The sequence below is a fragment of the Melanerpes formicivorus genome, unplaced genomic scaffold (genome assembly GCF_026170545.1).
Source record: "Melanerpes formicivorus ecotype bairdi unplaced genomic scaffold, bMelFor1.0.p_v2 SCAF_17, whole genome shotgun sequence".
Lineage (NCBI taxonomy): Eukaryota > Metazoa > Chordata > Aves > Piciformes > Picidae > Melanerpes > Melanerpes formicivorus.
The window spans coordinates 1-24,630 of record NW_027142369.1 but is presented as its reverse complement, the minus strand read 5'-3'; the positions used below and the strand labels follow the sequence as shown (position 1 = coordinate 24,630).

Sequence of the window (24,630 nt, the reverse complement as noted above, 5' to 3'; positions counted from 1 at the left end):
CTTGGTCGGGTCACAGATGCTAATCTCTTTTTCTATTCATAAACTATAAAGGGAGTTGATAGCACCTGTAAATGGTTTTCTGGGGCTAGATTATATCTAAGGTGATTATTATTTACACCCACTATAAAGACTGCTCTTGTGAGCCAAGATGTCTGTTCCTGTGAGGTGTTACCAAAAAAGGACTTTCTTGCAGGATTCGGTGGAGCGAGGAGCCGGGGTGAGGGGTGGTTCAAGCACACAGTGCCTTGTCATGTGTTGTGTTCGTATAACCCAAGGACTGAAATACAGTCACGATGCGTTGCAGTTCTGCATTCCCAGACACTCAGGATAAAGGGGAAAGCCTCAGCTCTCGCAACCTGAGTTTTTTAAGTAGGGGCTGACCTTTTCCCACAGCCCAGTTCTGCTTCTCATAGAAGATCAACACAGTGCAGTAAAAGGATAGGAAAGAAGCTGACCTTCCAGTATGAATCAGAGCAAATACATGCTTGTTTAGTCAAGTAAAGTCATATTAATGTAGAAATCCTACAGCCATCACTAAATCACTGTAGCTGGAAGCAAAGACTTTTACTTTGACCAGCTTTCATCTGCCTTACTGGAAGAGGCTGTAAAGACTCTATAATGTCCACGGTTTAGGTGTGAAATTTCCAAGTATGAAATCCTTTCTCCTTTAGTGCATCTTCTTCAGCCAATTTCCATTGGAGAAGGCTCATGTAATTCAAAGACTTTTCTATCTCGACTTGCTCCTTCTGCAAGCTTTCCCTGAAAAAGAGTCATTTTGTTGGAATTCATTTTCTTACTGTATTTTATCTCATCCTGCCATTCCTGTAACTTCTGTGTACGCATTTCATTAAGCCTTCTCTCTAAAATAATTCCACTCGCACACACATCAAATTCGTTTGCCAGATTTATAGATTATAACCACACACATATAAGACGTTTTAGACAACTAAAAATGGAAGTGAGACACATTGGCGACATGAAAAGAATTATTTAAAGCAACAGCTTTTTGTCATGTGAGTTTTGAAACGTTATTAACGAAAGACAAGGCATTTTTGCTGCTTGGTGCAGAATCGCTACTGGGCGGGTGTATGCGTGTACAGGAGCCGTGGCACCACGCCATAGAAACCTCAAGTCCCTTTAAAACACTGAGGGAAACCAGTAATGGACAGGGTTTCGGCGTTGCTAGCAACAAAGGAATCAGGAAGAGGTACTGAAAGAAAGAAACCCATCCAACATAGCCCAGCTGGGAGAGGCTCCGCATTCACCAAGCCTTCCCCCCGCTGCGCGCCCCCTCCGCGGGTGCCCGTGAGCCCGACGTGCGGCAGTGACGCGGTGCCGGTGCCGCCCGCAGCGCAGCCCGCTGGGTCCCTGCCGAACCGCCTCCCCGCAGTGAGAGTGTTTTTTTGGACGTGGACAGCGATGTCGGTGTTTGCACAAACAGCCGCCGACTGCAGCGGCTCTGCCCATCCCCTCCTGACCAGCAGCCTAGGGGGCGGGCGGGGAGCGGGCAGCTCTGGGGATCATAGTCAGAGGAAAGCAGGCTTCGAGGGTTTTTAATTTTGTCTTCCTCACGGTGCAATGAATTCTCGTCGTATTTGCATAAGCCGAAGTTGTCTGGAGTAGTTTGCCTGTTAGCACTGTTATGCAAATGTTAGCAAGCTATTTAAAGGGGGAAACAGAGAAAAGCGCCGGGGAAATCCTGTGTCCCTTTACATTAGTGAGATGAGATCACAGCGATTACTCACCTGCCTGGCCTCTCCTACACCCCTGAGCAACGCACGGCACTATCTTTCCCAGCCCAGCCTTAGAACACTCAGCAAACATGGCTGATTAAAACAAACCAAAAGTGGAAGAGCTTTCTGATGCGGTCATGGGCTTACAGAAACTGTGTCACTCTGTCACCAGGATCACTGAAAGAGAAACACGGGATCGGATATCAAGGCGGGATGCCCCCGTTTGCGTCCGCAGCCGCAGTGCACAGGAACCCCACCGAGAGCCTCGGTGGCAGGATACCGTGCAGCCGTCACGAAGGCAAAGCCGGGGGGGGTCGATCCGCGCCTTTACAAAATCGTGAAAACGAGACGTTTGAAGTGGAAAGCCCAGCCAGGAAAACACCCCCACCCCTACCACTGTGCATGCGCGTCCCGGCCGCCTCCGGGCGACGGCGGGCCGGTGGCGCGGGCCGGGGAGGAGGCCGAGGGCGCGATCTGCCGTTCGAGTTTCCAAACATAGCCGGCAGCGCGGACTACCCGCGCCCTGCCGCACTCCAGCTGCCGCCGCGCTGGGGCGGGCAAGGCGCCGGGCATGCGCGCCCCGCGCAACAAGTGGGCTCCGCGCCGGCGGCCGGGGGAGGGGAGGAGAAGAGAGAGGGAGGGCGGGCACTCGGTGGTGACGCGGGGCCCCGCCCGGGCGCAGCCGAGCCGGGAGCGCGGCGAGGGGGAGGGGAGGGGCGGTGCGGGGGGAGCGCGGCGCGGCGGAGGGGGCGCGCAGGCACAGGCGGCGGCGCGCAGCACCCCGAGCTCGGACTGCGAGCAGCGGCGAGGATGTGAGAGAGGAACAGGCGGCGCCGCTCGCCACGCTGCTGCCGCCGCTGCCCCCGGGGCTGCTATCGCTCCGCCGGCGCTCGGGGAAGCCGGGACTGCACGGCTCCGTGCGGGAGACTCTTTGGCTCGCGGCGGTGGATCAGCACGTACCGAAGTGCGAGTTCGTGAGGCAGCCGCGGCGGGTGGAAGGTGACTCCCCCCCCATCTTCCTCCGTGCACCTCCGCCTCCTCCCGGAGGAGGAGCAGCAGCAGCGGAGAGCTAGAGAACGCAGGGAAACAGAAGCGGCTAGAAGGCGACCCCCACCCAGCCCCCCGGAGGAGCAGTAGGAGCGGTTCCCACCCCACCGGGGCAGCAGCGGCAGGACCAGGTGGAAGAAGCCGCCTCCGGCAGCAGGAGCGAGCTAAAAGCAGACGGACCGCTCTGCTGAAAGGGGCAACAGGATCAGGTACGGAGAGCCACCCGCCACTGCAGCCCGGGGGGGAAGACTGAACCAGCCCCTAACCCGGTGGCAGCGGCAACAGCTGCCCGCCCAGCAGCACCATGTCCGCCGCGCAGGTGTCGTCGTCCCGGAGACAGTCATGCTACCTGTGCGACCTGCCCCGCATGCCCTGGGCCATGATCTGGGACTTCACGGAGCCTGTCTGCCGGGGCTGCGTCAACTACGAAGGCGCCGACCGTATCGAGTTCGTGATCGAGACGGCCCGGCAGCTAAAGCGGGCGCACGGCTGCTTCCAGGACGGCCGCTCCCCGGGTCCCCCGCCGCCGGTCGGCGTCAAGGCAGTGTCGCTCAGCGCCAAAGAAGCGGCGGCGGCGGCGGCCCAGCAGCAGCTCAACCATGTGGACGCTTCCTCCAAGGCCGCCTCGGCGGGGTTGACCCAATCTAGCCTAGACCGCTACGGGCTCAGTGCCGCCGCAGCGGAGCAGCGCAGCCGCTTCGAGTACCCGCCGCCGCCGCCGGGCAGCCTGGGCAGCAGTCACGGCGCCCGCCTGCCCAATGGGCTGGGGGGGCCCAATGGCTTCCCCAAGGCGCCTGAGGACGGGCCGCCGGAGCTAAACAGGCAGAGCCCCAACTCCTCCTCTTCCTCCTCCCGTCGCGGGACGCACGGTGGGCTGGTGTCCGGCCTGCCCCCGGGGGCCGCTGGTGCCCAGATGAACGTGCCCCCCAACCTGCTGCCGCAGACCTTGCTCAACGGGCCCGCCGCCTCCGGCGTAGCGCTGCCCCCACCGCACGGGGGCCTGAGCGGCCGCGGCGGCGGAGGACCCCCGGCTCCCTCTGCCTCCTCCCAAGGGGGCACCTGCGGCAGCGGCGCCGGGGGTGGCGGTGGCTCGTCTTCCGAGGCCTGCGGCAAGCGGCCGGGCTCGGTGTCCAGCAGCGACCAAGAGCGGGAGCTGAAGGAGAAGCAGCGCAACGCGGAGGCGCTGGCCGAGCTCAGTGAGAGCTTGCGGAACCGGGCCGAGGAGTGGGCCAGCAAGCCCAAGATTGTGCGAGACACACTGCTCACTCTGGCCGGCTGCACCCCCTACGAGGTGCGCTTCAAGAAGGATCACGCCCTGCTGGGCCGCGTTTTTGCCTTCGACGCTGTCTCCAAGCCGGGCATGGACTATGAGCTGAAGCTCTTCATCGAGTATCCCAGCGGCTCCGGCACCGTCTTCTCCAGCGCATCTGGAGTGGCCAAGCAGATGTACCAGGACTGCATGAAGGACTTCGGTCGCGGCCTCTCTTCGGGCTTCAAGTACTTGGAGTACGAGAAGAAGCACGGCTCCGGCGACTGGCGGCTCCTGGGGGACCTGCTGCCCGAGTCCGTGCGCTTTTTCAAGGAGCTGGTGGGTGCCGACATGCTACCGCAGCCCTACCTGGACGCCAGCTGCCCTATGCTGCCCACGGCGCTGGTGAGTCTCCCGCGGCCGGGGACCGGGGCCGGCGGGGCGCAGGGCACGGCAGCCGCCTCTAGGGGACCCGGCGGTGGCGGTGGCGGCGGCGGGGCGATGCGCAAGAGGAAAGCCTCTCCAGAGCCCTCGGACTCGGCCGAGGGGGCTCTGAAGCTCAGCGACGAGCAGCAGCGGCAGCAGTGGATGGCCAGCCAGAGCGAAGCGCTCAAGCTCACCATGTCGGCCGGGGGCTTCGGGGCGGTGCACGGCGGGGGCCCCCCGCCGCCACCGCCGCCGCCCCTCGGGCCTCACTCCAACCGGACCACGCCGCCCGAGTCCGCCCCCCAGAACGGACAGTCCCCCATGGCTGCGCTCATGTCGGTGGCCGACACGCTGGGCAATGCCCACTCGCCCAAGGACGGCAGCTCGGTGCACTCCACCACGTCCACTCGTAGGAACAGCAGCAGCCCCGTGTCACCGGCCTCTGTGCCAGGCCAGCGCCGCCTGGCCTCCCGCAACGGGGACATGAACCTGCAAGTGGCCCCTCCTCCCCCCAGCGCCCATCCCGCCATGGACCAAGTGCACCCCCAAAACATTCCGGACTCCCCCATGGCCAACAGCGGGCCCCTGTGCTGCACCATTTGCCATGAACGCTTGGAGGACACCCACTTTGTTCAGTGCCCCTCTGTGCCCAGCCACAAGTTCTGCTTCCCTTGTTCCAGAGAGAGCATCAAGGCCCAGGGGGCGACTGGTGAAGTCTACTGCCCCAGTGGAGAGAAATGCCCCCTAGTCGGTTCCAATGTGCCTTGGGCATTTATGCAGGGCGAGATCGCGACCATTTTAGCTGGGGACGTTAAAGTGAAAAAGGAGAGAGACCCTTGAGTAGGAAATCCAATCCCTTCAGACTCCTGAAGATGTAGAATTGTGAATATAACAAACTGCAAAAGTTAGTCTTATGTATAGACATTATTTTCGTCGTATGTTTCTATATTTTGAAACAAAGGTATGTACTCTTCTTCATTTGAAGGATAGAGCTGGTTTTTGTTAAACAGAATATAATATTGTTTGGTTACTACATAATACCTGTTCTCATTTCTTTGGCAGTGTGTTGGCTAGGTACAAAGTTAATAGCCCTTAGCGATTACCTGCTGCTGGTGTGTATTTTTGTAAATGTATGCACTTCTCTGAAAGAAGAAGAAAAACACAAAAAAAGGTTTTGTTTTTTGTTTTGTTTTGGTTTTTTTTTTTTGCCAAGGCCAGTGTTGATGCCTAAAAAAAATGCTACAAAAAATGGTGACAGCTTACGTTTTACAAGCCCTGAGTGTTAGTCTTTCACTTTATTTTTTTGTTTGTTTGTTTGTTTGTTTTGGTTTGGGTTTTTTTGTTTGCAAAACGGTGGGGTGGCTCTGGGGGGGAGGGGAGGGCGTTTTTTTGTTGCAAGTTTGTAAGGAAAATGTTTCAGTTTGTTTCTATTGATCTGAACGTTTTTAATCTTCATGTGTTTTTTGTTTTTTGCTTTTATCGATGCACGGATGCTTTTGAACAGTAGAGCAAAACGCTGTACATGAAAAACATGCTCTGTTTGTCCTTTATACATTTCTGTAGTTAACAGAACACTGTAATGTGCCTTGGAGCTTAGTAAATTGTAATAAATTCAATTGATATTAATACTCCTTGAGTAGCAAGTTTTATTTTTGTCAGAGCAGCATGCACAAGAAGTGTTGCCTTTTTAAGTCTCCATTATACCGAGAGCCTGCAGTTCGTTGTGGTTATTGTGCCACTTGTACGCGCATTTTCACATATATGTAGTAAGATGATGATGGTTTTATCAAACTTAGCTAAATCTTGGCACTGTGCCTATTTACATTTCACCTTTAATGTTGCAGTAACAGTTGCTGACTAAGCATTTTCTATTTACTGTTTCTGCATCTCATTTCCTCCTCCCTTCTCCCTCCCCCCAGTTCTCCAGCTGCAAACGGCATTTGCAGTACAGGATGCATCCACTGCCTGCGCAGTTTAATAAGGCTTGAGATTTGAAACGAAGCCTTCTTTCACAGAAAACCCAGCATCGTGTGGTTAACAATTTTAGTTGATTTTTTTTAAGAGTAGTCATCAAAGCCTTGACATTAGGGTGTAGTCTGTTGGTAAGGTAGGGCTGTAGTTGAGTAGAATGCAAAAAAAAGAGGTAGTGGGAAGTAACAGCTTCTGTAGCTGGTGGGTAGCTACCCCATTTAAGCAATGACTTTTCATAATTGAGTTGGTGAAGGATTCAGGGAGTGTGTTGTGTTTTCAGGTGAGGAAACTTCCTTAAAGTACTGAAGTGAAATTCTTTCCTTTTGGCAATGATCAGATGTGATTCTTTGTATAATTAATTATTTTATGTGACACTGGCATTTTCTGGAGATTAGGGTGCACAGCAATACTTGTTAGGTGATCAACAGGCAAAGTAAATACACAGGTCTCACACTAACTGGAAAATGCAAACAAACCTAGTGTGAACTTTGTCCTTTCCAGTGAGGCAAATGGTGGAAAGAGAGAAAACCCGAAACAAAACCAGCAGCGCTACAGAAATCCTTTGCAGTGTGACCAGTAGAACAAACACAGCTATCCCACATGCAAGTTTTGTAGGTTATGAGCTCTGAGTTTTATTGCATGTTAAGGATCCCCGCTCCTCAAAAGCCCATAATTTTATAAACAGGCACTTTAAGAGTCTGGATGGCATTTGGTATCTGCTTGCTCTTAAGGCATTTTTCATTTATGTTCCTGGTGGAAAGAATGCTAGAAGCCATGAGACTATAGTCATAGTATGTCTGTGGATCTTTTCTCTCATGTATAGGTAGATGCTCTGGCTATTTTGAGGGCGAGTGGGTTATGTTTTGAGGTTCAAACTTTGGCATCACTGTATCTGTGATTTCAGACAATGACTTTGTGTGTGTATATTATCTTCTGCCAAGTGATATGTTGGTACTTAAAAATCTCAGAACATACTCTTCCTATGTAGTGAATTACAGATAATAAAGCAGTAAATGTTTTGAGTTGTTAGATCCAACCTATATGTTTTGAGTTAATTGTGGTATGCAACCTATATTGTTTTTTAGGGTATGGATTTGTAATGATCCTATTTTCGGTTATTTTGAGCTGTGCAGTTCCCACACAGCACTTCACATCTAAATCATGAGGTAGAGGGCTAACACTGTGAGTTCATGACTGACAGAGGAAAAAATTGTACACATGGATGAAATTCGAGTTTAAACCTAATAAGGAGAGAAGTAATATTCATCTGTGAAGCACAACTACCATTAAAAGAGAAAAAAATACTGGCTCTTCAATATTGTCACAGATGTATGAATACCCTGATTTATATAAACAGAACCACTCCTGTAATCTGGAAATCAGTCATCAGTAGTTGGAGTTAGAAAGAGCCGTTTGGTGGATTTCTTTAATTGCCAAGCATTCTTGAAAAGCTCTTAGCAGTCAGAATTTTGGAAACATAAGCCCACTTATGAGAGTCGTCAATTTGATTTTTAGCAGGCAAAGGAAAGGTAAAAGGGGCAGTAGACAGAGGTGGAAAATAAGCTTGAAGTGAGTTGTAATACTGCAGTTAATTAAAGTTAACCGTAGCTACGGGGCATTTGTTGTATGGAGGGGTTTTGTAACCATGTGACCTTTTCTTTTACTCTGGCTCATTAAGCAGCCAGTCTGGGCACATTAGCCAGCATTTCTTTGAACCCACTCCATAGATTTTTCTCTTTCTGAAGATGTCCACAGCTGACAAACAAGCTGTAACCTTTTCTCGAGGAGAAGGGAGCTGCTGAGCAAGTATCATGTACAGAGATTCAGCTGATTTCTGTATTTTACAGTAATATATCCCTCCCCCATATTTGCCAGTTGTTTAAGGTAAAGCCCAATGTTTGCTCAAATAAATAGTGTAGGTGAATTTATTTGTCCAGGTGGTCATTTGTCGTGCTCTCATTCCTTCTTGTAATGGAGCAGTATTTAAATGGTTTATTTTCCCAGGGAGGGTTGTTTTTTTCTTCTTTCCCAGTTAGATTATTCTCGACATTTCTTTTAATAGCCTTGTAGCCTATTTTCTAAGAAATGGGTTAGAACATGTGTGTCACTGGATGTTTGTTTTTTAAGCATTGGCAGCTCTATGTGAGCTGGAGATGGAAGTGTTTGTGCAGTGAAGAAATGCTGTGTCCGTTTGGGGGAAATACTACACAGTTCCATCAGAAGCTTGAGTTTACAAATGCTAACTGGTGTCATTTAGTACAAACCTTGTTATCGGTTTTATTTGCTTAGCAACGTTGTGCTTATGTGTATACTCTTTCCCCCACCTCTTAAACATTTGAGCTCCAAACCAGTCGGGACTAACATTGTTTTGAAACTGCTATCTCTTCAAATAGGCTGGCTGCCAGCATAGCTTTGCAGAGCTGCAGCAGTCACTGGAAAAAGGGTTGTCTGTTTCTTTACTGCATCTTGCAAGCAGAGTTTTTCTTCCCCCCAAGGAAAGAGCTTTGTCTCCTCAGAGCTCTCAGGTTCCCATTCCCAGCTTGCTATGCAGTAGTTGCTTTGCAGCTTCTTTCTTCCCTAAGTCTTGCCATGTTCTTTTTCTGGGGTATACAGTCATTCTCCATTCATAGTAGAGTGGTCTGTGTTGTGCATTAGCAGCTTCTTTCTCTGCCAGTGACACATCCAGTAGATTTGCAGCAGAGTACTGTCACTGTAATGCTGACTCTTGTAAGGCTATTCTTGAAGTAGAACAGCTTCCCTCTTGGCATTCAGCCATCAGAATCCATTACAGCATGTATTTTTCTACCTAAAACATACCTCTCTGCCCTGATAGTTGTCCTTAGAACTATCCCCTGGAAGGTGCAGCGGGTGTAGTTATAGCCTCCTGTTTAGAAAACAGGCTCTGCTGGGTTTATTTTCAAAATGTCTGAAAACCCTGTACTGAGCTTTGGTTGTTTCAGTCCCGGCTTTAAAACATGTAATGCAGACTGGGAAGGGGAATGCCTTTGCTGATGGGGTGATATGAAAAGAACTGCAGACAAAGTCTTTTCCTTGATGTACATCTTAAAAGGATTAAGTGTGTGTGCATTGAGCGAGATTACTACTGGGCTCTTCTGACGAGCCAGCTGAACATCTCCCTCTCCACGTTTGCCACAGGGCAGCCCAGCCCCATGCTGCTGGCCCTGACTGGGAGGCTCACCGCAAACCCAGGTCTTCTCCTTGGAAATGGGCTCACCAACCTTTGTGGGAAGAAGCATGGGAGATTGTGTCATTTCAAATTTCTGAGTGCAAGCCCACTCTCTTTCAGCCATTCAGGGAACAGTAGAGTGAAAAGCAAAAGGGAGCAGTTAGACATGTGAATGGGAGGGGGAGGATGCTCATCACCAGCCTGTCTGGCCAGTGCAGTCTCTGACTGGTTAGACTGGCTGAGCTACTTGGGGCTGGGTAGGTTCACGATTGCACTGTCTGACTACTGTGCTTTGCTCACGAAATGAACCTTGCTGGTATCAGTGTGTGTTGCCAGCACTGGCTGCAGGCTACCCTGAAGTGTCCTTCTCTCTACCCCCTCACTGACACACAGCCCTACCTGCTGCTGGGCTGAGACTGCATTCCCCTCGCTGCTGTGTGCCTTGCCTTCCCGATGCGCCCTTGTAAGGTTATTTGGAGGCGGTGGGAGCAGGGGTGGAGGTGAGGAAGGTCAAGCTTCTTAGGTTTCAGCTGATTTGGCATCCGCTCACAGCCCTCCCCCAGGAGGCCTGCACGGCCATATGCACTGGCTGCTGCTTTTATGGCCGTTTGCAAAGAATCCTCAAAGCCGTGAGCTGCTGTTGAATAGCAATTTATTTTCAGAAAACACCTCCTTCCCACACCTATCAGTTTTAACAGCAAGAAGGCTGTGTTTTCCCCTTGTCCCCAAAGAGCGCTATAATGGAGGGAGCTGCCACTGTCTGGCACTGCTCTCCCAGCAGTCCTGGCTGTGCTGGGGTGCCTGGCTCCCCAGAGCTTGCTTCACTGGGGTCTTTCCCACTGTTTTTTTTGGCTGGCACGCAGGCCCTTTGCTTTGTTAGAGCTCTCTGAGTGGAGGCTGAGCCTGGCAACTCCTCCACAGCACGGAGCGGCTTGGCACAGCTGCAGCATGGCAACTTCGGCAGGAACTGAGAGACGGTGAACTGAACCCAGCTGAACCAAACCAGGCCGGGCCGGGCTGGGGCGGCAGGACTGGGCCGCCAGGGCATGTAATCGCCGCTGGCCTGGGCCCGGCCTAGACAGCCATGTGATCCTCTGCCTGCCTGCCTCTGCGCAGGGGATGGGAATGGGGACATGAAACATGTCTGTGCAGCTTCAAGGAGCCGAGCAGAATTCCCCACTGTCATCATCCTCCTCCCCTCCCTCCCTGCAGGCTGCCAGAGGGGAGGGCTGATTACAGCTCCGCTATTGTTCAAGTAACCTACAAATGGATTTGCATGGAGGCAGGTTGGGAGGGGCAGAGGGGTGGGATTTATTAGCAACAGCTAAATTTGTCGGGATTACTATTAGGCTGAGATCTTCTCAATGGGAATGATCCCTGGGTGAACGGTGGGGTGAAGGGGAGGGACTGGAAAGCTCCTTTTCTGCAAATAGGTGAAGGGGCGGCTGGCTCCAGTCGAGCAGGGGAGGCAGGCAGGGTGCAGCTGGCTGGGGACGGCGCTTCACCTCGGTTTAAACTGTAACCCTCTATTCTGAGCACGCAGCTCCTGGCAGTGCCGCTCATACCAAAGCCTTGACTCAGGGTTATCTGCATGCTGGGTAATAAGCAGCGTCACCAGAGGAATGTGCAGAGAAAGCAGCCATGCTGCTGCAAGCCTCTGCTCGCTCCTCAGGCTGATTTAGCTCCCTGTTTCTGCTCCTGGGTCACCAAAGACTGGTGAGGGGTTGGGGGTTTCTCTTTTTGGGGGGGCAGCCCCAAGTTTGTTTTCAAGCCAAAACAGTGGTTTGCCCTTCCATAAATAAGTACTTTTTATGCAAAGCTGGCTGGGACTTTGCTAACCATAGCTGAGGACTGCACTCAGGAAAGGTCACTACTCAAGGCTACTACTCAAGTCACTGCTTTAGTTTTCCACATGGGTAATCTTGGTTGTTTTAGCCAAGGTCACACGGCAAACACCTGTCAGAATTAGGGAGATTGTGGCCTTTGATTGCTGCCCCAGTTGCTAGTCTTCCTCTGGGATAAAAGCATGTTGTTACAACGACTGTACAGATGAACTCAAAAGCACTTGTGTGACACAGGTGTTTGGGAACAACAACATTCAGTGCCAGGCCGTTTGCTTGTAGCCTGCATCAGCTCCAAGGCTGGAGGCTGTTGTTGTTCTTGCTGATACAACATACCAAGAGCTGGGGTGAAGGAGAGTGCATACCTGTGTGTCACAGGTAGGAGCTCCCCTTTGGCTATAATGGAGAGCACAGCATATCCAAATCAAAGATAGAAGGGGGTTGCTTTGAATTGCTGTGTTCCAGACCTAGCTCAGGCAATACTACTCTTCACAGTACACATTGCGGTAAAGAGAGACAAGATCATAGCACAGCCCAGGTTTTCATTTGGACGTGTTCAGGCTGGCACACAGTTGGGATAAGGACACCTCACTTTTGTAGGTTTGATTTGTGTCAGAGCTAGGGGCAGATCTAGGGAGGGAGTGGGAAGCCTGAATATCTGGTCTGCTAGTTTCTGAAAAAAGCCTCTGGCTTGAAGATGTTGCAGGTTCATTTGATCTAGCTTGATGTGCTAGACATTTTCTTGTAGAGCTCTCTTCCTCAGAATCTGTAAATTATTTCTGTAAAATAAAAGAATGCAGCACAAAGCATCTAGGATTCAAACAACTGAAGGAGCTCTTGTCTTTCTGCAGCAGTACATTTTGAATATTTTTTATTGCTTGCTCATTGTTGATGTGCTTGACTCCCTGTTACATGTAAAGATAATTCCTTCCTGAAAAACTCAGACTGCATTGATAAGAAAGGCCAGTGGGTGCATCAATTTTATCCCACCTCCTTCAGTGAAAGATATGTCATGTATGTTATCAATGGGGGACAGCCTTTCAAGAGCTGTACCTTGGTGAGTATACATACTCATTTTTGGCAAACATACACTGTGGTTTTGAGTGGTTCTTTCCCTCTTCCCCCACCCCCACAGTCAACTCTTCTGTTCATCCAATTGTATGCATTCAGCTGTGCTCATTGCATCATTTCTGCTGGAGGGGTGGCAGCAAGAGGTGCAGCCATCAGGGGTAGTATCAGTTGTGTGATCCATGGACATCCAGTCACACTATGCTAACGAGGACCTGCAGCCTAAGATAGATTCATTAGTCAGCAACCTTGATAGGATGTCTAGTGGCTTGTGTGAGAGTTAAATACCAGGAAATGATGCAGAAATTCTCATGCTCTTGTGTCCCTGTCTTTTCTCATGCTACAAGAGATGACAGCGTTTCTTGAGAACTGCACTGCACATGCTTAACACAAAGAGCAGCTCCTTTCAGTTTTTTGCATAATTAGTTGCAGCTCTCTGCCTAGATCTTCCTTGTTCTGATGGCTGTATATTTACAGTAGTGTCTTATACATATTTTGCAAGTTACAGCTTGAAACTTCCTCCTCACAGAAGGTTCTGTCATTTGAAGGAACCCCACCCTGCTCTCCCTTGAAGATGTGCAATCCCAGGCTGTGTTTGAGCATGCCTAGGGAGGCAGGTGCAGCCTGGCTGGATCCTCAACATTACCTACAAATAAACACTGTTTAAACAAATTTGACTAATAAGAACATTCAAAATTCGAGTAATAATCAGGGCAGGTTTTGCTCTGTAGCTTTCATTCCATGCTTTTCCCATCCTCTCTCCCTCTGAGTTGTTTTCCAGAACATATGATACGATCACGTTGCTAAGGAAATCAATTACAGCATAAGTCTATAGATCTATATAACAGCAGTTGTTAATAGCACCTTTGTTGAAAACAACAACATCATGTTAAAGTCACTTAAACACCCCCCACCCACCCCAGGCATTTCCTTCCTGCTGTTGAAAATAAGGAGTTACATCAAATTAAAGATTTCTTTTATAATATTTTAAGGGGAAAAAAAAAAACCTTCCAGCACAGAGCCTGTAAATATATTTGTCTCATTTGCTCCAGTACCTGTATAGCCATCAGGTCTGTCCTTCAGCCCAGAAAAAATGTGTGTGTGTGGGGGGGGAAAGCCAGTTCAAGTTCTTCAAACCTTAGAACCAAGGGAGCAGACCTTAGTAAGGGTATTTCTCTGCTCGAAGCAGGCCCTTTGTGCTCACATCTCAGTCCAAGTCTGTGGGAACTGTATGCTGTCACTTGCTTCACACAGTTTCCTCCTCAGATGAGCTCTTTGTATAGTCACCTGATTCCTTCCCAGTGCTGTGAGAGTCACCATATTAATTGCTGCAAGCATTTAAGGGATCAGTCCACAGCAGCACACACACAATTGCCTGCAGGGTCTTGCTCACACAGACTTCTAAATTATGTTCCATTTCAGGGTTGTTAAGTCTGCATACTGATACACCAGCTTTTCTTGATGCTTAAAGATGCCTGGGCCTGGCTAGCTGTTTTTACTGAACTCCTAAAGTGTTTTTGTCTGTTGTTCCCTGAGGGAGACTGGCAATGTAGTCACCAGACTTCTCTTGATTTTTGAGTTGGGCTACCATAGAGTTCCTACACAGTTTGAGACCATTTGGTCTCAATTCAGCATTTTACCCCTCACTCACTACTCAAAACTTCCTCTGGTTGTCTCATGCAGGAAGCTGTGCTGAACAGAGACCTCCACCCATGGCTCAAATGGCACATGACACATATCTGTGTATGCTGGGCACATACCTGTATATGCTTCAGTGAACAGTCCCTTTATGTGTGCAAGTTTGCACGCTGGCTGCATATTACTGGAGTTTCCCTGATTTCATGAGGACCTTCTGTAAGCTGATGTAGGACTAATAATTCTTCTAAAGCTTTTGGTAAGCTGCAAGTCTTTCCTGCCTTTCATAACAGAATGCTGTAGTCTGTCACATGAGTTCACTCATCCCGCCTGTTTCCTCCATCATGTTACTTTCAGAGGACTGCTCAGAGCGGCAATCAGTTTAAGCTCTAGCAGCAGGTTGTGGATGTCATTCTACGGCCACTGTTCTTCATCTTTGAACATACAGGTTCAGATGAACAGATATGTCCCATGGCTGTTTCATTCCTATAAATGAGCATATTCCCCAGGAATGTAATGCAGCCCAGATCCAATGACAGTATGGCTCTGGAGCCACTCTCAGCCTGGCCAGAGCAAGAGCCAAATAGCTCAATACTTTCTATGCTGCAAGGACCCCCTCTCATTGTGGAAGGTTCTCTATAGCTGATCAATTTTAACCCTCCCCACCAGTAGCACTAGGCATTCAGATATGCAGATAGGCATTTGAGAGTAATGTTTTGGCTCCAGCAGCAGAGAGCTAAGCCAGCCCAAACTACCTTCTGCCAGTCGAGCAGTACTCCCCAGACCCCATGTCAGCATACATTGCAGCAATCTCTCCTGCTGAGGTGCAAGCCGCAGTTCCTGTTGCTTTTGTTGACTCTGCAGGAGGAGTGCCTGGTCTGCTGCTGTTATTTCAGCAGCAGATAACATTTCTGTCTTTCCCCCTCACAATGGAAGGATCCATTGAGATATATGAGATATCCTTTGAGATTTGGTTTTGCTTTTATCTTTTATGTAGTTGCTCCAGTTCTCTCTTAGTGATGCAGTCCATTTGCTCTATGGTGCACATGCTTCAGGTTTACTTCCCCCAAGGATTATCCTGTCTTGGGGTCTCAAGTCCATTCAGTCAGCAGTTTGCCACCCTTTGAGCACATTGCTTGAGCGGTGTGTTTACCATAGCACAGCAAACCGCACAAACCCTCCCATTTAATTCTCCCCCACTTCTGAGTCCTTTCTGTGATTCCCACAGCTCCTTCCCTGCTGGGTCTGATAACCTTATATAACTGCTTTGCTCCAGGTCCATGGGTCCTTAGAGAGGTAGGTTACACTTAGGCATTTGTTTGCAAATTTGTCAAGGAAACTTTGTATGTGGTATAAGCATAATATCTTTTACTAAATGCTTTTTTCCTCATAGGGAATTCGGGGGGTTAAACTAGATCTGTGTGATGACCGTGAACAATAAAAAGTCCCAAGTCCTTTCTAAGTATCATTGTTGATTTGGAAGTGTAATAGATATTAGGATTAAAGTGAAGTACACCTTACTTGGGACAGAAGAACTACTGTTGTTTTTTTATCTCCACAGCTTGAAATACTTATCACTGACACTTAGGTTCTTGGCCAGCATGGCTTTCCAGTTGCCTCTCACAAATTCATGAGCTTACAAAGGCGGTGCTGACTTGCTACTGTATTTGTTTGCTTATAGTAATAGAAATTGCTGAGTGTAGGGAGGGATATTTGGTGTCAGGAACCATCAAGAAATGAAAATGTACCTCTTTTGGGACATGTGTCAAGGAGATCTAGAGACCCTTAGCCTGAAACAGAGGATGAAGTAAGAACAAGTGCCAGAGGCAAAGGCAAGAAAGGAAACCTAGACAAGCTCTATCCTTCAGCAAGCGGGGATGAAAAAGAGAGAGACAGGAGTTTCTGGTTTTAAATGCTTGCAAGATGCTCTAAAGCTTTTGTGATGAACAGACGAGTAAGAGCCAAATAATTGCATAGTTAGGAGCAGCAAAACTTCACAGAGCAGCCAAAGCACTGGAAATTAAATAAGATAGCTGACCAATAGGTTGTGAGGTGAAGAGTCCCCCATTACCAATTTGTCCATGAAGAAGACCCTGAGAATTTCCTGAAATGAGAGGATACAGATAATCAACAGCAAGGGTGTCACAGGATGACAGCTCTTACAACGTGTGTCTTGTCAGATACCTTGATGGTCTTCCTTGTTGTGTTCGTGTATCAGCCACAGATGTGCAACGTGGTTTTTAGAAGGCAAAACGTGGTCTTTTTAGAAATGCTTGCAATTTAAGTACAAAAGGAGAATGAACAAGAGGAGATGTTGAGAAGTTTGAAAGCACTATTTCAGCACAAAAGAATCAAACCAGCAGGACTTGGCACACTAGCAAAAGAGTCGGATAGTAGCAGGTGAATGTCTGGCATCTACAGTTGTGCACACTGTGAGGAAACTTTTTTCCTCAACATTTTGCCTAGTTTTATATTAAAGCTACCAGAATATTTGGAGAAAGACCTGATTGCCACTGGATAACTGAGTGGAAACTCACCTTTGTAAAATGGGCATCTTTGATCAGAAAGCAGAGACCAGGATGCACGAGGAATATAGTGCTGAACGCTATGTGGAGCTTTGTATCATCATTACAGGAACCAAAGATCTGCCCTCATCTGGTACTGGTGACCCTATGTTAAAAATGATAATGAACCGCTTAGAGGGGTTTGGAAATCAGCCCATGAGAACAGTTAGAGACATGCAAAAACATCTTTGCACCACAGCAGAAGCGCAGTTGTTGTTTATTTATCCTACAGCTAAAGCCCCTTAGTATGCCTAAGACTGTAGACAAATAGAACAGGTCTGTGCCTGAGGAGTTTGCCTTCTGAGCAAGACAGAGCATGGCAAAGGGAAGCAAACTGAAACAACTTAGTTGGTACATGTGCAGAGCAGTGAGGCAGTGGGAGGCAAAGAGAGCCACCGGAGAGGAGAGGTCAGGGTCAAGGGTGTCACCAGAGCCTTCCCAAGGTATGCACTTAGCTTTCAGTAAAGCAGACCCCTCTGGCGTTGCTTTGTCGAGGGAAAGCTTCTTGTTTCATTATCTATGAGGTGTGACCTGTCTGCTTACAACCTAAGTCCCATAGGAAATAACCTCCAGACTCCACAGACTGGCTTCTTTTCCTACATGGGGAGCTGCTTTTATAGCAGATACATATTAGTATGCACAGAAAAGCAGCTGGATCGCTCAAACAGCAAAAAACAGTCAATGAGTATTTGAAGTCAAAAGCAAATCTGGGGGGCATGTGTGTGGCAATACTTTAATATTCATGCACTCAGGATTTATTTCTGTAAAAGGATTTTTAAGTCAAATTCTAAGTGTGGAAAAGGTAGAACTGCACATTTTATTGTAAAATTCATGCTCAGTTACCAAACATGGTACAAAATCAGTATAATTTGATATGTGTAATTGGCCAGCACATCAGTAGGCCTAGAAATGTTCATCAAATAGACCAATCATTTTGAGTGATGAAAACCTGGAGTATTTCCTAATCCAGTTGCAGCTAATTTCAGAACAGAAGAAAATAATATTAATAGAATATGTTTCTGCTGCATATTACTTGCTCAGTTCTAGCATTATATATGCAAATCAGGTAATTTTGTAGCTAATTGCCTGATTTGCATGCATAAATGTAGGTTGCACACGTGCAAATTATTTCATTCCAATTTCGTATATGCCTAGAGTGGCTGAAAACTTGAACCTATGTATCTGAATCACTCACAATTTTCACTTAAGGAAAAAGCAGGATTTGCCACCAGGTTTGGAGGGCAGATGAAGTAGGTGGGTTTCTTTGGGTGATTTTGCAGGAGCAGTAACTCTGGGGCTGTGCATTTTTCTTGAGGAGCGAACAATGATATGACTGCCCAGAGAGATAAGTAAATAAAAGGAATTCTGTTCCTTTAAATGCCATTTGAAAAATCACAGGAAAATGTGACGCTTGCCAAGTAGAAAAAGACAGAATCACTCAGAAGGAAATGTGGTTTTCTAAGTCTGAGATGGTTTAACAGACAATGAAACCTAAGATGAAAAGTGTACAAATACGGTACTAAAATAAAAGTGCATTAAAAAGTCCTTCAGGTAATTTCATGGCTATGAAAGTAATTGGACTGACAGTTCTTGTGAATGAAGTTGTGACCTTAGGAGAAGGAGACCACGAGCAAGGGATAGAAAAGCTTCATTTGTTGTGCCACTTGACACGTTTCACCTCTGATCTAGAAGAGAAGGAAGATCTGGACCTGGAAGATTAGCAGAAAAGGAAAATACCAGGCTCAAGAGCCTGTGTCATTATGGCTTTCTGTGAGGAGCTCTCAGTACTGGAATTGGATATGTTGTCACCAGCAGTTTTCATAACAAAGTGGAAGGACAGGAAGTGTCCCTGAGGATGAGAACTAAAGTAACCAACAGCATTTTTTACAGTGGCATCAGCTATAATCTAATAAACAGTGCTAGGCTGTTTTCTCTCTATTACTCAGAAGTTCTCTGCAAGCTTTATTTGCAATTTGGAGGCACATACGGACTTATTCACACTAGTATTAAGTGCAAGCAGGGTCAAAGCAGGTATGGTATATGCTCCTTCCAAAGTTCCTTCATACTGGCAAGAATTGCAGAGCTATGCAAGTAAAATAGAACTTGGCACAACATTCCTTTCTGTCCTTCTAAGGACAGGTTTGTCATAGCCCTGCTGACCTGAGTGTGATATTAGATAATTTCTGACCAGCAAAGCTTTGCTAGGAACAATTTTGAATGCCTGGTGTTTATAATGGCAAATCTGTGCTTTTCTTGGAATAGGTTCTTTAACTTGAGAATGAGAGACAAGATGGAGTAAATTTTACTTTCCACAGGAAGGAACAGTGGCAGGCAAGGAGGGCTGCAGAGCCCTTTTGTATGGTGTGACTGGAAGCCTAAGCTCTTCTTGGGGAGCCATGGGGTTGCTGGGGCCACAGCTCCTTTGGTCTTCTTATTTAGTGAGCCTGCTCCTGAGGCTACAGAAGCATGGCTGCCCTGTGTAAGTTCCAGCTACATCAGTAGTGCTTTCCCAGGTTACCTACCCTAGAGAAGTGCTCCCTAATGCAGACTTGACTTTGAGCTTCTTTCTTTTGCTCCCAGGTATACAAAAAGCTTTCAATGTAAATGAGAATCAAACTCACCTTTCTCCTCCTGTTCTATTAGTGGGAGAGAGAGAGCATTGCTTGACTAACAGTGTCTTGCTTCTTTACATGCTAACCTCATCACAGCAGCACATGCAGAGCTCTGCATAAAACAAATAAACCCAAACCCTGGGCTATATTCCCAGCTCATTCTCTGAGTGTTTAGCTGAAGCACAACTTCTGTTAGATTGGAGAGGTGCTGTCATACTTGACTAAATACTGTAATTTCTACTTATTTTCCTTCCATCATAGAGTAAAAAGACACTTTCTGTTCTCCAGTTTTTCAGTAGGAGTGAAAAGCACTGCTGGATATTCTTGGAGATTGAAAGTTTCTTGTTTTCCACAAAATGTGTATAGCTTTGGCAATATTAACTTCCTCCTCTCGACAGCTTCCTGTTCCTCCTCAGTTTAATGTTATGATTCCATTCTTGATCTCTTTTCTGAGCCTTTTACATGAGACGTTTTCTGCAACTGAGGCAATTCCTGCCTGTTGCAATGCAGGGTTTTGTGGTGGGCAGCAGTTCCACGAAACTGAACTGAAACTGCAAGTCCATCTAAGCAGTGCAGAGCGTGTACAGCAGGCACCATACTTCATTGGCCACCAGCCTCGAGAGAATTAAGATCTGAGGGAACGGGACAGGGTTGGCACATCACATACCCAGTTACCTGAACAATTGCCTTCCACAAAGCAAGGCCTCCATGAAGGGCATGACACTGTAATTGTACTAGAACAGGACAAACTCAGACCAGAATCCCAGAAAGGGGAAAAGCATTTGCATTGTTCATCTTTTTGTTGTCATCTTAGAGATTACTTTAGTTTTTTGACTCAGATCTTACGTTGGTTTATAATACATTTTGGAGACAGATGCAGCTTTCTCCTGGTTGCCTTCCCCCCATTTTGTAATCCCTAGTTGGCAGCTAAAGTGGTCTTACATTTCTATATAACTGTTAAGATAAATGATTGCCAAAGAGAAAATTGTTTCTTGAGTACATCCCTCCCCTTGGGTTAAATATTGGCTGCAGCACCTCGGTATAGTAGTTTCTACTTTGTAGTAACAGAGTAAATAAAACATTCACAATTGTGAAAATCATATCTGCAAAAACAAGTTTAGTCAGTCTCTGCTTTACTGTATTCAGCCCATACACTAAAATATTTCCTTTTAAAACTAAATACTCTAGCCTTTGTGTTTTATTGCCTCGTGATGCACTGTTGGCTACAGCGTACTGGTTTATTATCTTACCATGCACACTGCGGTGCTCACATCGGTTTTGCACTGTAGGATTGCACAGGGTGTTGGACCAGGAATGTCCAATCCTCTTGATTATCAACTATAAAAGCAAATCTGGAGAGGTTTTACCACTATGTAAAATTAGATCTGTATTGTATTGTTGGTGCCAAAGATATTACATTTATAACACATTTGCAGTTGCCAGGAAATCTTTGCTTTGTAACCTGAAATCATCTGTATTGCTAGGATGAAAATCTATAGATTCAGCAAGTGGTTAAAAATCACACTATAAAATAAAGGCTGAGAAGCATTTAGACATTCTAATTCAAATACAATATCCATATCTTTTCTACATATGCACATGCATTCCCAACCTTGCATATACATTCACAAGCTCGCACATTCACAAGCTCACACACACACATTCACAGGCGCTCTCACACACAGAATGTGTTCTGCAGGGTAGCTGGTACACAGGGTATTTTTGAAGACAGAACAAAGATGACTGTAAATCGACACTTCCACCCACTAATGAAAAAAAGCCAAGAGAACCTCAGCAGAGAATGAGTTTTATAATTAATGCTGAACAATTTTCATTGACAAAGCAAAAAGAAGCAAGTGGATGGCTGATTTAAATGTTGAATGATTAATGCACAGAGAGGCGGCTGAGGGAAAAAAAAATCAGGAGCAGCTATGGAAATTTATGTATGAGAGAGTCAGCACCATATTCTGATCTCAGTTACACAGTTGTAAATCTGTTATCTTAATGGAAGTATTCAGCCTTTATATTTGCATAGCATAAGTGAAAATAGAATTTAACCCAGAATACGTTTGCGATTGTGAAGTTGCGTGACTGAAAAGGAAGCGATGTGTATGTTTGCATGTGATAAACTGCAAATGCATAAGATGTTTTGTGTTTCTCACTGAGAAATGTAGGGAATGAATATGTGTGTGATTGTGTACGTGCATGCCAGCTGTGGGGCTGTCTGACAGTGAGTGGGAGGGTGAGAATGTGTTTGTTCCTAGACTCCCTGGTTGAGTGAAAATGGCTCCTGGAAATGCCGTTTCAGATTAGAGTGCGATGGCTGGAGAGGTGGAGATTTCATTACTTTCCCCTTTGTGTGATGTTTTGGAGCTGGTAATGTAAAAGCAGAGCTATAAATAATCCAGTCACACCTGTGGTGTCCCTGAGATTTATAGTGCCTGCTAATGCCAGAATCTTTGGGGTGTTTCACTATGCAAAGCAAAACGAGAAATAATCGCCCCTCAAAATCCAAGGCAGTGTAGTCCCCACCTGTCTTCTCATGTGCCAGGCAAGGAGAAATCCTCCTTCCTACCAGACACCCAGGTTTATTCCATAATTTGTGTGTAATGCCCATCACTGTGAATAGTGCTCTCTCTTGTCCTTGCCTTGAGGGCTGAGGCCGATCACCACCTGCCTTGGGTGTGTGTGCCGGGAGATGGAGGTCACAGGCAGCAGCTTGATGTGTGCAAGCATTTGAGATGCAGGGGCTATATTTTTAGCTGCTCCAGATTCTCTCCTGGCTGGGATATGATGCTGAGGAGTTTATTGCTGTAAGGATGTGCCTAGAATACCAGGCAGCCTCAGAAATTTACTGTGCCGCAGAGCCCTGACTCAGTGCTGCTCTGTGATTTTCCTGTGTTGCTTCTACACTGGAAAGACAGAAAGAAATGGTTCCTTGTGTTCCTAGCTGCTGCTGGCACTGGAGGGACAGCTGCTGTGATTTAGTGAGAAGCCCTGTTGCAGAGGACAGCAGCTTTAAATCTAAACTGTAGTTTGCTTAGTGAAGCTGCCTTCAGATTTCTTTTCCAATATTATTCCACATTTTTGTTGAACAGCAGCACTAACCACATGCTTGCCTTTCATTTGTGCATTTCCAAGCATGTCCAGAATGCCCCTGCAAATGGTATTTTTTTGGCAGCTGTACACTTTAAATGCTTCCAAAATGCCAGAGACATTTCACAGGTAGTTTCTCTGTGCAGCATTTCAGGGGAGGGTGTGGAGAGATGGCCATGGGTGGATTTCTGTACACCTGGCTGCAAGGAAGGTGGACAGTCAGCATCCCTGCAGCCAGAAGGGTGAGCATTTGCTGGGGATATTCCCTGTGGTGAATCCTGTAAAGAATGAAATCACATTTGTGGGCCTTTTATCCTTCTGGTGCGAGTGCACCTGCAGATTTGAAATGGTGGTTTCTACCCCAAAACACTCTTGAATTGTGAGACCCAGTGCATTTGCAAAGTAAATTTCCATGTATGAAAGATCTGCAACTGACTTCTTGACAATCTAAATCTTGAGGAGCTTAGCTTGTCCTTTGCAAGTCCAGTCAAACAGCATAAATGCTAGATGAAGAAAGATGATTGGTGCTGTCAGAAATGAGAAACGAGTATGAGATATACTGGAGAGACCTAGCAGGACACTCCCAGACCGTCTGCTTAAGAAACACAGGATTCTCCGGGGGCTTGGTTGTATCATACTCCTCAAGGAGTGGGCTTTCATCCATCACTGCCCGAAGGAGGCTGGAAATCAGACGCTGAAGCTCGTCTGCTCTGGCTCGATTCTGAGCTCTGCTCGAGGCTCCCTGCTGCCCCCTTGTTGCTAGAAATAATACTGGAAATAGGGCGGGCTACTATTTCCACGTTGTGATGGGAGCTTGACTAATAGCCTCACATTTGGGGGGAAATCGTAGACCTCGCATAGGAATGTCTGTCTCATTGCTGTGGTATCCAGAATAATAAATACAGCAATCACAGCTGTACTGCCTGGCATTTGTCTGACCTGCTGCATTCTCAGAAGCACAAACATGAATGAGGGGCAAGCTGTAGAGGGGTGAAGTTTGTAGGCAGGGGCAAAATCCTTTTTTCAGCTTTTTAGTCTTGTGAAATACAGACAAGTTTGTAGCCATACAAGCTCTCCCAACACATGCTTACTCTTCTTGTGTGCTGAAGTCCCTCAGCTAAAAAAAATCGACTGCACTAGTAAACACTGGAGAGAGTCTGCAAATGACAAGAGTGTTTCCTTTCCAAAGTGCCCCAACAGAGGCCACACACAAAGCTTGGAGCAGCTCCACGCAGGTACAGGGTAGCTTGCATTTTAATCCTGTGGCACTCTTTCTTTACTTTTCTTGAGTCACTAGTGCTCAAGAGTTGTTGCCATCTACATTGTATACAAGAAATCTATTTTAAATTATTTTAGTGGCTGAGAGCCCAGCTCCTGCTTGGTTTGCTGGTTGGTTTCTTTTCTGGAAAAAAAAAATCAAATTTGATTCTAAATGGCTCCTTGTTAGCAAAGGCCAGTGGCTATGAATGGGATACAGAGAATGAAATCTACTCTGTCCACTCATGAATGGTAGCCAGGTCAGGGCTGAGCCACATTGGCAGGAGGCAGTGATGTGGGAAGCTTGCCCTGCCATTATCTATTCTGTAGACAAGTAGTGGATTTAATTCTCAGAGGATCTCAAGCCTATAATAAAATCTCAATGGGAATAATAAACCCTGACCCAGAAGGCAGTGGCATGTTCTACTTGTCCTCCTTAGTCGTAAGTGTGGCTGTGCATCAAGGGAGCTGTGTGACACTTTTGTGGAGCCTAGGCAGCAGAAGAAACCCACTCCCCAGTGTTATGCTGGAGTCTCTGCAAGGTATGTATTTATACTGCTACTGAAAAACAGAAGGAAAAATCAGAGTGTCTCTAACACATGTAATCTGCAGGGAAAAAAAGCACACATTTGCATGTCTGTTTTAAGTAAGGAATCTTTGCTGCTAAGGGAATAGTGGTATGCATACTTTTCTCCTTCTTGCATGCTATTTTCTAAGCCCACATCTATGAACATCCATTGAAAATCTGGCATTTTTCTTGAGCTGTGCATTGCTGGGTGACATCATGGACCTACTTGTCATCTCAGCAGTTCCATTTTCAGTGCTCATTAAAAGACTATTAGCAACTGAAGGAGAGGAAGGCACCCTGTGACCTGCTGTGCTCCTCACAGCCAGACCACTAACAGCAGAGCCCCAGACTGCTTTCTGAGGGTGCAAAGGTGATT

The 24,630-nt window shown here is 47.2% G+C and overlaps 1 protein-coding gene across 1 annotated transcript; it reads left to right on the top strand.

The window, feature by feature from the left end:
- Positions 1-2,539: 2,539 nt before the first annotated feature.
- On the top strand, positions 2,540-6,083 carry IRF2BPL (interferon regulatory factor 2 binding protein like). Its single transcript, XM_068148638.1, has one exon. It carries the CDS (start codon positions 3,085-3,087, stop codon positions 5,293-5,295), a length of 2,211 nt encoding a protein of 736 aa, XP_068004739.1. The 5' UTR covers positions 2,540-3,084; the 3' UTR covers positions 5,296-6,083.
- The last annotated feature ends 18,547 nt before the right edge of the window (positions 6,084-24,630 follow it).